At 38.2% G+C, this 18,676-nt stretch overlaps 1 protein-coding gene across 1 annotated transcript in view; it reads left to right on the top strand.

The window, feature by feature from the left end:
* Positions 1–18,676, top strand: part of edar (ectodysplasin A receptor) — a 53,234-nt gene that overhangs the window by 19,591 nt on the left and 14,967 nt on the right. The window contains exons 2-6 of the mRNA XM_022667267.2: positions 457–536; positions 4,462–4,584; positions 9,141–9,322; positions 11,042–11,127; positions 17,758–17,844. Of these exons, the coding sequence (XP_022522988.2) occupies positions 483–536; positions 4,462–4,584; positions 9,141–9,322; positions 11,042–11,127; positions 17,758–17,844 (532 nt within the window). The 5' untranslated portion in view covers positions 457–482. The remainder of the gene's footprint in view (positions 1–456; positions 537–4,461; positions 4,585–9,140; positions 9,323–11,041; positions 11,128–17,757; positions 17,845–18,676) is intronic.

Raw genomic sequence — 18,676 nt, 5'->3', positions numbered from 1 at the left:
TCAAATTAATAGGATTATGGTCACTTTGAGTGAACGACTGGTATTGTGGTCATGGAATAAGAACCACCATATACTGTATATTGTTAGTATACGGGAATTAGGCTACCTGTTTATGGTAATACTGGCATATTGGACCATTGGAACGTTGGCACTGTGGACACCATTGGATTGCATTGGATTGTTTAGAAAGAGCCATTGATATTGTGGTCATTGGGAATTACCCAGAAGCATTGTCTTTATGTGGAAAGTGACCCATTGGCATTGTGGTCAATGGAAATAACCCAGTAGTACTGAGGTCATAAAGACACTGTGATCACTGGAAATTACCTGCATGTTCCACCATTCTGTTCCTTAAAGACGTGTGAATAGACACTGTTTTAAAAGCAATAAATATCAATATATATTAATATTATTTGGAAAAAAACACCACTAAGTTTTTCTCTTTTCTCTCTACAGAGTTATCTCAGGAGGAACGTGCTGAAATGATGTCCTGGAAGGCGTGGCCAATGGATTCCCGCCTCGTCTCATTTCTATTGGTAAGTGTTCTTTAAAAACTCCTCCCACTGACACTACCAGCCAATAAGGAGCAAGCACAGACACGCACAGGCTCACTGTTAGCTACCTGCGGGTAGGATCAGCTAGGTGACACAGAGAGAGAAAAGCTTTAAACAGCGTTAATGTTAGAGTTTCTCCTGCCCGCATCCTTTCCCACAATTCTCCTTTTAGATGTCGACTTGCTAAATCTCTCTGGCTGGAGTCCCAGCAGTTAATTTTTCTGTGAAAGCCCCTTAATGATAGGCTGTTAATCCCCCGTTCAAAAGGCTCAGGGATTAGGAGCCTTTAGGTGAGTATCAGCAGGGTCTGGAGCTGGGAGGAGAGGGAGCGTAATCCCACTTATTACCACAAAATTACTTTATACGCCGGCTTTTCACAATCCCTACCGCACAGGAGCCGTCACATACACTGCCTGCCACAGAGCTAAGCACACACAGCTTTTTACACTGCTTTTAATCAGCTTTAATATAGTAAAAATAAGGCTTTTTAGAACTTGCAGTGTTTCTTTAGCATTTCTACAAAGAATTACCTTAGGAATGATGCACCCAAAGCCATATTATACTCTTTATTTTATTGTCTTTAAGCACTTATCATGTGTCAGGTATGGATCATGGTTGATAGCATCAACATAAATAAGAAAGACAGTCTGACAAGACTATTAATGTATAATAGTACATTTTCTTTTACATTTTTTTGTAAGAAAAGTGTGCCAGAACCAAAAGCCAGATTAACAGCCAAAGAGCAAGAATTCCAGTTAATCTACACTCTGTAACTAAAATAGATTTTTAGCTATCCAATCAGCAGACCGTTAGCAGCGCACCATCCAATCAGCACTAGGGCTTGGGTTTTGAAATTTGATACCAAAAGGTCATCGACCGAATGTCTTGGTACTGCCGAGGAGCCAGTATATACAAGCAGAGCAAATTAACTAACATTAAAAAAATGAATCATGATTTTAATTAATTGAATCATAATTTAATAAGTGATTTACACCACTAATATAAATATATTTCAATTTAGCCAATTTATTGCTGATATTTCTTAAAAATAACTTGTTTTTTGTTCTAAATAAAGAACCACAAACATGCTTTCTGTTTGTTTGTTCCGAAAAGACCCAAAAGTATGGTACCCCCTCGTGGGGACAGTATGAAAATTTAAATAAGATTACTCAATTACTCAATAATTATCATTTTTGTATTTTTTGTTGCAATTTACAAAAATGTCCTGAAAATAGTACTGTTTGGGTTTCAGTATTGAATTCAAGCTGCTGTATTTTAAAACGGTACCCAGCCCTAATCAGCACCGTGATTAAAAAAAGGAATTATGCATTTTTAACAAAAAGTGATTACACCATCACTAAGGTGCTGTTACCATCACCAGATCCATATTTTATTCAATTTAACCAAAAGTTTTAACCAAGAGTTTTTAGTTTAGTTTTACTAAACCGCTGTAAGAACGTTGTCCTGACTCTCACACACAGAGCAAGGTGTCCCCCAAATGTCCCTGCACGCGTCCCGTCCCTGAAGTTTTTGTTGTTGTTGATTTGTTTCTCCAGCTTTCGCTCTCAGCTCTTTGTTCAGGGCCGCTCTCGCGCGTTCCTGCTCTCCGTTTCTGTGAAAAGAGCCGATGTTTATTGGATGAACAAACCGAGCGTGAGTCGAGACAAATTGAGTTTATTTGTGGATTTGGCTCCGTCGCCCATCGCCTGTGCAAACAAAAACACACACACTCTCGCACACACACACACACACACTCACTCACACACACACTCTCACACACTCACACACATGCTGGTGAAGGTTACATCCCACAAATTGACATTTCAGGGGGAATTTAGATCGTAATTAAAAGCGGAATGTAATTAAAGCAGTGGGTGGGGCTAGAATTTGATTGATTGACTGTGAGTGACAGCCCTGTGGTCTGTCGCTTTGGCTTTGGGCGTGTGTGTGTGTGTGTGTTTGGACGAGTACGACGTGCTGTGTTCATTTCTTATATACAGAACTTCAGTTTCTGAATCAGTTTCTCTGATTTTGCTATTTATAGGTTTATATTTGAGTAAAATGAACATTGTTGTTTTATTCTATAAACTACAGACAACATTTCTCCCAAATTACAAATAAAAATATTCTCATTTAGAGCATTTATTTACAGAAAATGAGAAATGTCTGAAATAACAAAAAAGATGCAGAGCTTTCAGACCTCAAATAATGCAAAGAAAACAAGTTCATATTCATAAAGTTTTAAGAGTTCAGAAATAATCAATATTTGGTGGAATAACCCTGGTGGTTTTTAGTCACAGTTTTTTTTTCATGCATCTTGGCATCATGTTCTCCTCCACCAGTCTTACACACTGCTTTTGGTGCAAAAATTCAAGCAGTTCAGTTTGGTGGTTTGGTGGTTTGATGGTTTGTGATCATCCGTCTTCCTCTTGATTATATTCCAGAGGTTTTTAATTTGGTAAAATTTTAAAGAGACTCATCATTTTTAAGTGTCTCTTATTTTTCTCCAGAGCTGTATATATGTATGTGCCATAGTCGGTGCTCTTTGACCGTGTTTCTGCTGGTGTCCATCCTCTGGTCATCTGTGGACGTTCAGCAGAAGCATCTGTGGTCAATCACTGCTTTTTCTGACCTGCAACACATCAAAATAAATACTCACTCATATATCAGCAGATCAGAAGCACATGTGATAAACTTTACAAGCTGGTCATTTCCTCCCCTGAACGAGTGAACCCAGCTCACTTTACACGCCTGAATCACACAAAAACACAGCAGTGTGTAATAGGGGTGGGCGATATGGCCCTAAAATATTATCACGATATTTCGATATTTTTTCGATATATTTTCGTGATAATGAGACTCTTGGCGATATGACAAAACACTGAATTAAAAAATCAATATTTCAAGAGTACACTATTGCAACAAAATGAAAATTAAATTTTATTATTGCATACAATATGATATGATATGGCACACCCCTAATAACTGAGATAATAAAAAAACACAATATTTTTTTCAGATTTACAGTAACAGAAGTCAATGATCCAGAAGGATTTAATGATACTAAAAATAATACACTCCAGATATCTCCATATATACAGGATTAAAGTAAAATAAATGGTACTGGACAGATATAATCTGTATCTAGTAGATATATAATGGGAAATTAAATGAAAACAGTGTGAATTTTTCTTTTGATAAAAACAGTAAAAAAAGAACCCTGATGTGATAATTAATTAGGGGTGGGTGATATTTCAGGGTATAATATTATTATATCGTTCACCATATAAAAAAATATTGCTGATATTATTGGGAATGATATGATATGGTACACCTCCAGTATGTACATTGTTAATGATGAAGTTCTACCTCAGGTGACTCTTCAGGAATGCTCACACCTGTGCAGGTTAGATAGGTAGTGAGGTGTTATCTTGTGTTAATGGTTGAGGTTGAACACTGGTGAGCGTGCTCATGGTAAAGCAGCGTTATAGAGTTATAGCAGGAGGTGGAGGGAGGACTGATAGTGGGATCCAGATGTATGTCAGGGAGTCGCAGGGTCACGTGTGAAGCGGGAATAAGTGATAGAAGATGTTACCGATCAGCACAGAGATCAGCACAGCGGGTGGTAATGATTGTGACTGGCAGCATCTGGCTAGAATTGTCCATGCAAACACAGATACGAGACTCTGGCAGTAATCACACCCACATTCAGAGCAGGAGCACTCATACACACATCACATCACAGTGACATAATAGCATAATAAAGCAGTTATACACTATTAAAGACTATTAACTATTAAACTATTAACTATTAAGAATATTTTTAATTGATATTACTAATTGAATTGAATGAATTATTTTTTTTATCTGTGTGTGTGTGTGTGTGTGTGTGTGTGTGTGTGTACAGGTATCCAGTGTGTCTCTGCTGAGGGCAGAGTACTCCAGCTGTGGAGAGAATGAGTTCTATAATCACACCAGCAGCAGCTGCCAGGCGTGCCCACAGTGCCAACCCGGACAGGAACCGTACATGGTAACACACACACAAACACACACACACACACACACTGTTTAACACACACATACACACACACACAGATTAGTTTTTCAGGGGGTTCTGGGGTCATTTTCTCTTTTATTGGGGGTCCTCTGTGATTTTATTCCTGTCCAGAACGATCATGTACGTGTTTTTCAACAGCGAGTGGAAATGGAGGAGCTACTGAACGCGATGTTCAGACAAGCATTGCTGCATATGTGGTTCCTGACACTATAAGCCTGTAAACTTCCATTACTTGTTAGTTGTGTTAGAGAAAATAGTTTTTTCTTAATTTTTTAGCATTTTTTGCAGCATTCTGCACTAGTCTCTCTGTTTAAATTAGAAGGTAAAATGCTAATAATGCTAATAAGCAAATACTGATGATACTTATGAACTGAACTGACAAGACTGACCCTCAGCACAACACACCAAACAGTCCCCTGAGCTCAGTTTACTGCTGAGTTTAAGGTTTTATTGTGTTTATGCTAAAGTTTGGAGTTTGTTAGCAACAACACTATTGAGCTGTTAGCTTAGCTTGCATTTTATACATTCAGTCTGTGGGCTTTCTAATGTGGGAATAATGCCAAGTACAGAATGATGTATACATGTATATCCATCCTACCTGAAGCACTCACCTGTACCTGCAGCTCCCTCCGAAAAATAACTAATCTGCTCACGTTATTATTGAGCACAGCTAGCGCTAATCGTGCAGAATGCTAACTTCCCCACTGTTTACACTGTTCACACTGTTTACACTCTGAAAAGCATCTTTAGCGAGTTCAGACCTGACCCTGCCTGTCTCTCCCGCTCTTTTATCTCCTCTTCTTTCTGGTTCTTCTTTAATTATCGATGCTCTTCACCTGTAATTGGCTGATCTTCTGATCTTCATGGCTTCTTTTATTTCTAAGAGAAGCCTGGTCTCCGTCGCGTCGCTTTCACACAGGATCAAAACACATCCCCGTATCTCCACCCCGGCTTCCTGCAGGGTCTCGACCACAGATCAGAAGAGATCTGAGAGACGGAGACCACAGATACGCTACCAGTTTAGTTCAGGACATACGAGTCTCTGCTGATGATTCCAAACCTTAAAAACAGGATCCAGAGTCATGAAGAGTCTCCTTCATCCTGTCTCTTTAAACACGTCCCGCATTTATAACTGTTTCATCTATAAAGGACATTGTTTATTGATTTACTTCTTATTCTATGGACCTCTTTCCATAACTGAGCACATTTTCATTATGTTCCTGGAATATTCTTTTCTTTAACATTAATAGCTTACCTTCCTGGAACATTTTAAAAACGTTTTACCATATAAATGAATTTTGGACTACCACTAATGTTTATAACATGTCCCCGACTGACTGACTATTTTTAAACACAGTTTGCGTCCATTGACATCCTTTTTTTTTTTTTTTTTTGCTTGGCTACATTGAAAATGAGGGTTGCCCTCAATGTACTTGTGAGTCAAAAAATAGGTTGATTGATTGATTGATTGATTGATTGATTGATTGATTGATTGATTGATGGATTGATTGATTGGTTGATTGATTGATGGATTGATTGGTTTTTGGTTGGTTGGTTGGTTGGTTGGTTGATTTTTTAATTGGGATGGTCAATTTCAGAAGGTCTCAATTAAGGTCTGGAAGGCCTCAATCAACTTTTTATTGGGCAATAAATGATAAATCTGTAGAGTGTGAAAAATCAGTACAGTGGCACAAACTTCTGTGGGAAAAACCTTTAAACTCTACACAATTCAGCACAACACCTGTACAGACAGTTTCTCAAACTGAAACACCTGCACACACTCCAGTTAGTTGAGATCAGTATTATAATTCAGTCTTCTGATTAAGTGTGTAACTCAGTTTTTTGGCTTCGTGTTGTTTTAAATCTCTCATGCTCCTGGATTCCCCTCAGCAGGAATCAGCAGGGATGAAATTGAACTCCAGCTTCAGCATCTTCCCTCCACTCCTGCTTTAATGATCTGGTTTGTGAAAGGATTGGTGACTGCAGGCGACTTCAGACTGACCCGACTTAACCAGCACCAAATGTCTCCGACAGAACCGAGTGGAGGTTCTGATGCACTGACGCATGTTTAAATGATAAAAGGCTGAATGGCATCGGCAGATGGAGAGTAATGAAAAGTAAATGGCCAGAAATCCCTGAAACATCGCATTCCTGCGCAATCCAATAAAGAGCGGGACGCTGGGTTCCTGCGATGAAGACGATCTTGTTTTAATAAAAGCTTTGAAGCTCAGCGCTCCTCTGCTCTCCTCGTGTTCCAGAGCTGGATGTGATGGAGGAGGGTGGAGGAGGAGGGTGGAGGAGTATCTCTCAAAACTCTGTAAACGGGATTCGTAAGAGAGGAGCTGATTATTAAACAGTTCTAGATGCTCCATGCCACCTGTTCTCCACCCGTTCTCCACCCGTTCCTCATCCGTTCTCCACCCACTCTCCACCCGTTCCTCACCCGTTCTCCACCCACTCTCCACCCATTCTCCACCCACTCTCCACCTGTTCTCCACCCGTTCTCCACCCGTTCCTCATCCGTTCTCCACCCACTCTCCACCCACTCTCCACTCGATCCCCACCCGCTCCTCCACCCTTTCCCGACCCGTTCTCCACACGTTCTCCACCCGTTCCTCACCTGTTCTTCATCCATTCCTTACCCAATCTCCACCCCCACCCGTTCTCCACCCCTTCCCTCACCTGGAAATGCTAATGTTGCTACATGCTATGCTAATACTGGTGATAAACACATAACATACAGGCCCCTGAGCTCAGTTTACTGTTGAGAATGATTATTTTGGTAGTCGACTAATCTGATGATTATTTTTTTTGATTAGTCGATTAGTCAACGATTATTTCTGCCTCCATCTTTAAAACAATAGAAACAGCTGAACATGAGGTTTAAAAGGCATTTAAATGTCTATATGTTTTTAAAAACTTAGAAAGTTCTGATATTTAGTGAGTAAATATGTAATATGTTGGGTTTGAGCTCTTTTTGAGACACAGATTAAGTCGAGTGTAAACTGTGTGAGTGAGAAATTTGTAGTCGACAAATGTAAATAATCAACATTGTCGATTATATCGACTAATCGTCGCAGCCCTAATTGTTAGCTTAGCTCGTAGCATTATTCAGTCCCCGGCCTTTCTAATGTGGGCTTTATAAGAACTACAGAATGATAACATGCTGACTGAGATCTACATCTATATTAATCCTACCTGTAGCACTCACCTGTACCTGCAGCTCCCTCTGAAAAATAACTAATCTGCCCCCGTTCTCCACCCGTTCCTCACACGTTCCTCACCCGTTCCTCACCCGTTCTTCACCTGTTCTCCACCCGTTCTTCACCGTTCTTCACCGTTCCTCACCCGTTCCTCACCCGTTCTTCACCTGTTCTCCACCCGTTCTTCACCGTTCTTCACCGTTCCTCACCCGTTCCTCACCCGTTCTTCACCTGTTCTCCACCCGTTCTTCACCGTTCCTCACACGTTCCTCACACGTTCCTCACACGTTCTTCACCCGTTCTCCACCCGTTCTTCACCTGTTCCTCACCCGTTCCTCACACGTTCTTCACCCGTTCCTCACACGTTCCTCACACGTTCTTCACCCGTTCTCCACCCGTTCTTCACCTGTTCCTCACCCGTTCCTCACACGTTCTTCACCCGTTCCTCACACGTTCCTCACACGTTCTTCACCCGTTCCTCACACGTTCCTCACACGTTCTTCACCCGTTCTCCACCCGTTCTTCACCTGTTCTTCACCTGTTCCCCACCCGTCAGGTAGCTGCAGCTTGTTCATGGTTGGAGTTTGTGGTGGAGATGAGATTGATTCTGTAACTGGAGGGAAAACTATAAACACTGATAATTGGAGCTATTAGATTAATTGCGGCGTCTCTTGTTTGGACGAGATGAGAGCAGCTGCTGCAGGTGATGAAAACAGTCTGACAACTACCTGAGAAATCAGTCAGTGAGGGTCATCCTCCAATCACAACGCTTTATTATCATCTGCAGCTATTAATGTAGAACTGTGTAACTGTGTAGAACAGTGCAGTAATTTATACTTCATGTATAATCTATCCTAGACTGATGTTTTCAGGTGGAAAAAGGAGATATGAAGTTTAATTCAAAATGCACATTATGGTATTATATATACAGCTCTGGAAAAAAAAACTCTGGAATATAATCAAGAGGAAGATGGATGATCACAAACCATCAAACCACCAAACTGACCTGCTTGAATTTTTACACCAGGAGTAAAGCAGCATAAAGTTATCCAAAAGCAGTGTGTAAGACTGGTGGAGGAGAACATGATGCCAAGATGCATGAAAAAAACTGTGATTAAAAACCAACCAGGATTATTCCACCAAATATGGATTTCTGAACTCCTAAAACTACTTTTATGAATATGAACTTGTTTTCTTTGCATTATTTGAGGTCTGTTTAAAATGTGGGCCGCTGGAACACTCTGCACACGTACTTAAAACTGTTCATTGTATTGCAGTGTGAGTATGAAACTCTCAGAGTTGTGTTTGTTTTGTGTTTGTGTGCAGAACTGTGGTTACGGTACTAAAGACGAGGACTACGCCTGTGTTCCGTGTCCGGCGGGGAAATTCTCTAAAGGAAAGTATGAAATCTGCCGGCGGCACAAAGACTGCGACTCTCTGTACCGAGCCACCATGCTGACGCTGGGCACGCCGCACAGCGACGCCGAGTGTGGAGCCTGTCTGCCCGGGTGAGTGCTGTACAACAATCTTCATTTTTGTGTATTTTTCAGTTTATTGCATATTTAAACAAAATACATGTTTAAACAAACTGAGCTTCACACTGTGTTAAAATATTATTATTGATGGACCAACAGGAATTCTCCAAAATGACCTGAAATAAACTTCTTTTAAATTGACTTGCATTGAAAGTTAAGAAGTTGCTGCTCTGGAGATACATGTTTTTTATTGGACAACAATGATATATACATTATAGCTGTGCAATATGATGTGATAAATCTTTTTATCACATCAGGATATCATCAGTTCTTAAAGAACATTGATGCAACAGTACATTTCAGTACAGCAAAAATAAATAGAAATCAAGCATAAGAATCTGACACTGTTAATGCAATACATATTGTGTAAATGTTGTATGTCATATTGTATGTGTAAATACATGATTAAAATAATAAACACAAAATAAATAAATATGTTCAAAAATATTTAATTACATTATTATGTAATAATAAATAAATGTCAATATTATTGATTAAACAGTTTATTGTGTAGTGTATTGTTTTCTACTGATCTGCATTTGATTTATTTATTTATATTTTTTATTATTCTTAATAATATTTAACCTGTGTAAATATTTCACACACACACTTATGTGACACACACACACACCTGTGCTGAATCAGTATCTGATTTTCAGCTACTCTGAGCTTCACTGTCGCTGTTTCCATTAAAAAACAGCAGAAAATTGGTCACGGCATCAAAATCAGGACCATCTCAGCGTCGACACGTCTTTCAAAGAGCCGCGGAAACAATTTCACACACACACACACACACACACACACACACACACACACACTGTACCCACTTAAAAAGCAAAGTCTGGTTTCAATCGTTTTTAATGTAAATATACAAAGTGCAGCTTTTTAAAGGAACATTATTGAGGGAGTTTAATAAACTCAGACTGGTGAAGGCCTCCGCCGAGCCGAGCGCCACCGACTGCACTCCTCTCTCCTTTCACTCGGCCAGCGGAGCGGCTTTGATCAGCAGAAATGATGTGGACGGGAAGCTGATTATATTATATTTTCTTTGCATTGTGTTCTGATTTGATTATATTTGGATTATATTCGGTTATATTTGGTGTTTGCGGCGTGAATCAGAATTTATAAAGCGGAGCACATGTCTTTATTGTCTTTATTCCACTCTCCCTGAGAACCTGAGAGGAGTTAAAGCAGATTTTATACACTATTTTATTTCTATTTATTACAAAATCAGTTGCATTTATATTCTATTTATATTCTATTTACATTCTGTATAAACTGGTTTGACTCTTCTTACTGTTTTCACTTTTAAAAACACATAGAAAGGGTGCAGAGTGGTCCAGCTGTCTAATACACTGCCACTATGACCAGTAGATCGCTGGTTTGAATCCCGCTCCTAGGGTGATGTGGATCAGCACAAGGCTGCGTCTGTGAGCTGGTGTATCAGAACCGAGTCGCTGCGCTTTCCTCCGAGCGTTAGCGCTGTGATGCTACTCGGCAATGCTGCAGCATCAGCAGCAGTTTAAATATAACCTGCACTAAATTAAAAATCAGTTTTTTATTATTACAACCATAAAAATTCTCTTTTCACCAAGCGACAGAGGAAAGTCCAGCATTTATAATCAGCCTTAGAATAACATCTCTCTATAAACTAAAACTGTTATAATTATGTTATATTTTTTTATTTTACAGGTATTACCTCTTAGAGTCCCGACCGAGAAACATCTACGGCATGGTCTGCCATTCCTGCCAGAACGCCCCGCCCAACACCATCCAGTGTAAGAGCACATACTACACACACCATCACACACACTTATATACACACCATCACACAAAGTATTACCTCACCAGGTGATACAGTCACACTCTTTTCAGCACATAATTACTGTTATTTTTTAATTAATTAGTTTAATATACTAAATAAATAGAAACAATGTTCAAAAGTAATGACCTATTTAATACAAGAGTATTACATACATACAAATCATGAGTATTTAAAATATGCAGAACATGTTTTTGTTAATGTTAAATGTTCGAAGATCTCTGAAAAATAGTTAAAAGTATTTTTAGTACAAAACAAGGCCAGAGAGTGGTGAGTACTGTTTCCTTAACCTTTAAACTCACTCAGAGGACGTCTGAGAAAAACACCTACATGATCGTTCTGGACGGGAATAAAATCACAGAGGATATAAAAACCCATAAAAGAGAAAATTACCCAAAACCCCCTTATTTAGTCTTTAGACAAGATAAAAATAAAATAAAGGGACTTTTCTGGAAAATAGAAAGTAGGCAATTTTACAGAAGTTAATAATATTAGTAAAATGAGTTGAAATGAATTAATTCTGATTATAGAGTTTCCTGATTCTGCACCTCTCCATCTCCATCTGTCCGGCCAGTACATAAATACTCAATTACACTAAACGCTTCCAGTCCCGCTACGCTAGCTCCATGCTTTTCTCTTAAAAGAGCTTACCATAGAGCCCACACACACACTATACACACACACACACACACACTATACTCACACACTCACACACACTCGTGGTTCCAAAACCCAGATCCCTCCACCGCGACCCTTTTTAATGGTACAAATAGCAGGTCATCAATAAAGCTGCGGCTGTAGCGGCAGTCTGATGAGTATTTACAGATTTATTTTCCGGGTCTGGCTCGGGGTTTTTGGTGTTTTGGCAGATCAGCTCTAACCTCGTCATCTCGCTGATTAAGACTGCATACCTGAAGCACTGAGTCTGAGGAAGAAACCACACACTCGCCGTGACACACAGCAGAACCCGCCGCTACCTGCTAATCGCAGAGCTAGCTTCACTTCAGAGAGAATAATACGGCAAGAAAAATAGAAAAGCACTTACTTTTATTCCTCCTGAAGATCAGAGTAGATCAGAGCGGTACACTCTGTACTCTCCATCCATTAAGTCCATTAAGACTCATTTATAGAGTATCAGGATTTAAGATGAGCTAATGAGCTCCTTCCCAAACCCAAAACAATGATTAAAGAAGTCCCATTAGAGTATTTAAAGAAAATGTTTCTTTATTTAATGTATTTTCTACATTGTAGATTAATATTAAAGAGGTAAAAAACGATTAAAAGACACATTACACATCAACCTAAACCTGAAAACTGAGATTAGGGAGAATGTACTGCTACAGTTACAGTTAGTTACCTTAACTTCAAGCGTACTTGGGTTCTGTAGCAGGACAATGACCCGAAGCAAGCACACCAGCAAAAGAAATAGTGGTTGGAATCGCAGGGCAAGTTACGAATATGATATTAACAAAATGAGGCCAATATTACAGGTTGTAGCATGAACTTTGAGTGTATTATTGTGATTATATTATAGTTCCATTATCACTTATTGTTTATTGAAATATTTTAAAGAGTAAAAGAGGAGGAGAAAATAGGATCTGTTTGGTTATAAAAACTCCACCAGTTAAAATAGTTCCATTGCTGCTCTGTTTGTAGCTGCACTGTTTGGTTTGTATTTGGCTTTTAAGCGCTGCATCGTTGCTAGGTTACCTATATGTGGCAGAGTAATACTGTGCATGGAGAGCTTCGGTTACAGTGCATTACTGGCTGATAATGGTAGAACTCATAGAACACCTCTCAGCCAATCACATTGCAGGGTCGGAACTAACTGTGGTATAATGTGGTATAATTAATGGGAATTAACCAAATGCAGTTCTTTGGTTTGTCAGTTCCCTCTGGCTGCAGTAAAGTCGCTCTGCGAGACGCTGGGTAAAGGCCACCCTGTGGATTAATAAAAGCTCTGGATTAATAAAATATGGCACAGAACAAAAAAGCAGCTGCTTGGCAGGAGCTCCGTCTTGTAGCGGCTCCACGAACATGATGCACTGCCTCAAGAATTGTTTTTAAAGTCTCAGATTAAATCAGCACGAGATCATAAACTCTGATCAGGACGCTAATTCAGTTAGACGCTTTCGCTGCGCATGCAAATTACATGCAATATTAATAATTCTATAAACGTAGGAGAGCTGCAGGCTGCACAGGACTAGGAGGTAGGACTCTGAGATAAAAAATGAGTCCAGATTATAATAATATAATATTAAAATATCAGTTTTATATCAGTTTTAAATTCCTGTACTAAAGTTGTTCCTACAGAAGGGCAACAGAATCTTATCTCTGACCTGATAGAAGTTCTTATTAAAGAACCCAAATCATTACATTTTAATTTTATTGCTTTTAAAAAAGAGAGTTTATTACTCTAACAGTCAAGAAAGAGTCGCTGAAGAAGTTAAACAATCTTCTAGCTGATGAACACTATTAAATGTCATGTTTTGTTTGCTATTTAAACTCTTCAGGGTCAGTCAACAACAGGAAATGGTACAAAATCCAATGTACCAAAATTTGCAGTAACTTCCAGGGTATTTAACACAAACAAATGAACTCAAACTGACAAGATGAAGCCAGAAGGCGGTAAGTTCTGTTTCCTACACCTACAGGAAAATGTCTGGCTGACCCACATGGCAAGAGCTAGTTGCATTTTATTAATCCAATTAAACTAGTTAAGGTTTCTTTTATTATAAAATTATACAGCTCTGTAAAAATGAAGAGATCACTTCAGATTCTGAATCGGTTTCTTTAATTCTGTATTTTTCTATTTATAGGTTTATGTTTGAGTAAAGAGGGCAGATATAAGTACATTTCTGGGCTTTTCTTGCATCAAAAAAGACTTAGTAACCCGTATCTGAGCTGTTTATGCTGATTAAATGTGGAGTTGATTAGCTAATGATGCTAATATTGTGTGTAATATAGTAGAAACTATTGATTTAACACAATGCATTAAAGAATTTTTCTTTTATTATAAAATAAATAATACGTCAGTAAAGGAAAGCATTGTTTTTATTGTTTGGGTGGTGTAAATGTGTAAATCAGTGGGTGTGTGGGCGGCTCAGACGTGACTCGAGTGTTAATTGTTTTCTGAAGTCATGGTGGCTGGTTGAGGATGAGGTGAGGCAGGTGGAGGTGAGGCAGGTGGAGGTGGGTTTTAATGAAAGGTCTGAAAGCGGTGTGTATAAAGTGAAACTATGCGGGCGGAGAGAGTGGGGGGAAGGCATGCTAGCACTCGCCAGGTAATCTGCAAATTGCGCTCGGTTTGCGTATAATAATTAAAAGTTTGGAGGGCATAAAAAGATTATTAACTTGCCTCTTCTTGCTGTGAAAGCTCAAAAAAACGTCTCCTGTCTCCCAACACTGTCCACCCTGTCTGATATGCCCCCCGGTCCCTCACACAGAACCTCACACTGAACCAGGAGCAAATCCAGTGCTAGCATTGTTCCCCTTCACTAAAGCCTTCTTTATAAATGTTACTGCGCAGAACAGCTGATACACTTTAAAAAACAGAATTTTCTATGTTTTAATAAGAAAATCAGTATAATATATATAGTATAAATGTTAATTTTACAACTTTCCCTCTCTATAAAGTCCATTTAATCAGCAAAAATAGCTTGTTTTTAAAGAACTTGTATCTCCAAATCAACTACACTAGTTAAGACATGTTTAATCATTACAATTTAAGTAATTCTTTTTCAATTTAGTATGATTTACAACATTCTTACTCATTAACACGTATATCATTTGTACAGCAAATGTTTTAGCTAGTGTAAAAAAAATTGTTAACAATTTAACAATGTATATTACTGTCTTACAAACTGTTAATTGGTGTACCCTTATTGTAAAGTGTTAACAGAGCATTTCTATTGGTCCATTCATAATGAGTATAATGGGGATTCTTAATCTAAAGATAATCTACAGATATTTTCAAATCAAGTCAAAAACAGCAAAAACTGAAGGTGCATGTTTTTTTGTTCAACAGCGACAAACAACGTGTTATTTTAGGGATTCTAAAAAAAATCACCTATTTACTTATATTAAAACAAAGGCAGCCAATCACAACACAGATCATTTACATTGGTTTGTTCTGTTCTTAAAAATGAAAGATAAATAGAAATCGTAATATCTTGGTAACTCTTGCCCTTCTTTTACTGGGGCGATCCTGATGAGTGCCAGTTTCATCATAATGAGCAGAGCTATTCACTGTATACCTGTAACTCTACCTCTTCACTACTTTACTTTAACTGATGCTCTCAAACTTTACATTAACAGACAAGAAATTCAAGGACTCTTGAAAATATATATAAAACATATTTTGTTTTTGTTTATTAGATAATTCTATATGTTTTTCTTCACAGTTTGTATAACAATTATTAAAATTATTTTATAATGAACCACTGAATTTAAGGCATATCGACATTGTTGACTGGTAATGTATGTGTGATAAGTAATGTAAAATTCATATGTGGGCAAATAAAATATATATGTATATAATATAGGGTGTATGCACTTTAAATGTGTGTTATTGTTCTATATCTGGATCAGTGTGTTCTGAAAAGCTTCAGTAATCAGAGGAACAGCGCGTCTCCTGTCTGACAGGGCGGCGGTTCATTCATACGGAAACCCGACGCGAGATCAGATTAATAATCAGTCATAATTAGCAGCTCCAGGCGTTTAAAACCTATTTCTGCTCTTTATTCTTACGGACGGCTTCCTGAAGCTCGGCCAGATCTGAGATCAGGTTGCAGTTTAGCAGCTCCTGCATCACTGATTCTGTTTGAACCGAGCCGCTGCTGAAGAGTTCAGAGTTTTAGTTCAAATATAGCAGGAAATGACCTCATAAGGTCACAGTGTGGTGAAAATACACCATAAACTGCTTTACTAAAGTGAGCAATAAAACACTGAACCTCAATACATCTACAACTACAGCTACATTAGTGCCAGTGAGCATACTTAATTTAATTTATTTAATATTACTGCACTACCTCATATCTACAGATGATTACTTCCACACGCTGTGTAGCTTTTGTATTTATATATTTATGTATATATTCTTTAAAACTTAGTTTAGAATCTTATATTTCTTTCTGTGCTCTCTTACTGTACTCCCTCTATTGTTGGATCAATTAAGTATCTACCTATCTATCTATCTATCTATCTATCTATCTATCTATCTATCTATCTAGCTATCTATCTATCTATCTATCTATCTATCTATCTATCTATCTATCTATCTATCTATCTATCTATCTATCTATCGATCTATCTATCTATCTATCTATCTATTTATCTATCTATCTATCTATCTATCTATCTATCTATCTATCTATCTATCTATCTATCCTTTTGTAAGGTCAGTTAGCATCACATTTTTAAAATATGCATGCATGACCATCTCTTATTGGAAGCGTTTCGCTAATGCATGTTAGATTTATCCGTTTAGGAACATAATTTAGCATCATTTTCTGAGTATGATCGTTTCTGAAAGACTCGTTAGCTTTAGCATTTAGCTTTAGATTTCGCTGCTTCTGCAGAGCTGTTTACCACAAAGTTAATCTGTGAAACTGCTGCTCTGGTCAAAACAACATTCCAGCAGCTGAACCTTTTCTCCTCCGAACTCCACTCCAATTAAAGCAGCACCAGCAGCAATAACGTTTATTACAGCGGGGGGACGAGGACAGTCCCGCGCAGGAAGTGGTTTATCGGGTACGGTGGTAAATCAGACCTTTCTGGGGGGAGTTTCATTTACAGGCTGGTAGAATGTGACAGATCGAGGACGTTATGAACAGATTCCTCCAGCAGTTTATTAACAGGGAGTTCAGCTCAGAGTGAGGTTGTCTGGATGGTAATTTGTTGACTCAGACGAGGTTTTAGCCGCAGAACTGCGGTCTGAAATATCAGGCCTGGTGTTGAGAAACCGGTTTCCCTTCACCCCAAATCCAGAGATCAGATCAGAAATCACCCTCCAGAACCGTACGCAGACTACATCTCTGCAGTCGTGAATTCCTGAAATGTACATTAATATAAAAATATTTTAACCCTTCTGTTACGCTCAGTTGTCAGAAACAGCAAGCAACAGGGTTCCTGCACTAAAAAAATGATGAGTAAAATTTACTTAAAAAAAGTTTTGCAACTTTCTGCATTTGCTTTTTTTAAGTAAATTTAATTTCATGTAAATTTAAGTAACTTCAACTCGGTTTTAGGACTTAAATGTTAAACAGAGTAAATAAGTGAACTGAACTTCAGTCAATCCTTTCTTTTAGTAAACTTTACTTCATTTCTGCATACAGTATTACCTCTAACAGGTGATGCTTCAATTAGAATAATTCCTGGAAGTTTACAATGTTGCACTGCTGTATTGTATCTTCTTGTTGGATGTGCTGTGTGTTTTATTTTATATATATTTTAGATATGTCAGTAGGATATTATTGTGGTTTCATTTGTTAAATTATTGCTCATGTGTTTCTATATCAGAATGATTTTCTCTGTGTTCAGATCCTCTGATTTATTTCAGTTGTAAGAATTCTGGTGTTGTTTGCAGGTACGAGAACACAGGCTGTTCCACCAGGACTCGCTCCTGGAGTGTCCTCCTCAACCAGCACCACCATCTTCCCTCAACCTGAGAAAGGTACAACACCCGGTCTCCCAGCTTCACCTTTGTGTTTAGATTAAAACTAAATCTAAATCTAGGGTGATTTAATTCCAGGAGCATTTACTGTCAACACAGAGCCACGTGCAAGAAAACACACGACTAGGAAAACAAACAGACACAGGAAAAAATAGATAGAAACACAGAAATAAACCAGGAACAGGACGAGAACATGAGAGTTTGTTATAATAATCCAAAAGATAGTAGTAATAATTTATGAAATAAAAAATAACTAAAGTTAATAAGCTCACTGTGATTTTTTTTGTCTCTATTGTAGAATTTGTGCTAAATTATTCCTCTAGTATGAATGTCTCTGTACCCCACCGAAGGAATATACAGATCTGGAAAAAAATTAGAGTGCACCTAAAAATGATGAGTTTCTTTGATTTTACCAAATTAAAAACCTCTGGAATATAATCAAGAGGAAGATGGATGATCACAAACCATCAAACCACCAAACTGAACTGCTTGAATTTTTACACCAGGAGTAAAGCAGCATAAAGTTATCCAAAAGCAGTGTGTAAGACTGGTGGAGGAGAACATGATGCCAAGATACATGAAAAAAAACTGTGATTAAAAACCAACCAGGATTATTCCACCAAATATTGATTATTTCTGAACTCTTAAAACTTTATGAATATGAACTTGTTTTCTTTGCATTATTTGAGGTCTGAAAGCTCTGCATCTTTTTTGTTATTTCAGTCATTTCTCATTTTCTGTAAATAAATGCTCTAAATGAGAATATTTGTATTTGTAATTTGGGAGAAATGTTGTCTGTAGTTTATAGAATAAAACAACAATGTTCATTTTA

This window comes from Astyanax mexicanus, chromosome 11 (genome assembly GCF_023375975.1).
Source record: "Astyanax mexicanus isolate ESR-SI-001 chromosome 11, AstMex3_surface, whole genome shotgun sequence".
Lineage (NCBI taxonomy): Eukaryota > Metazoa > Chordata > Actinopteri > Characiformes > Acestrorhamphidae > Astyanax > Astyanax mexicanus.
This window is presented reverse-complemented; position numbering and strand designations above follow the sequence as displayed.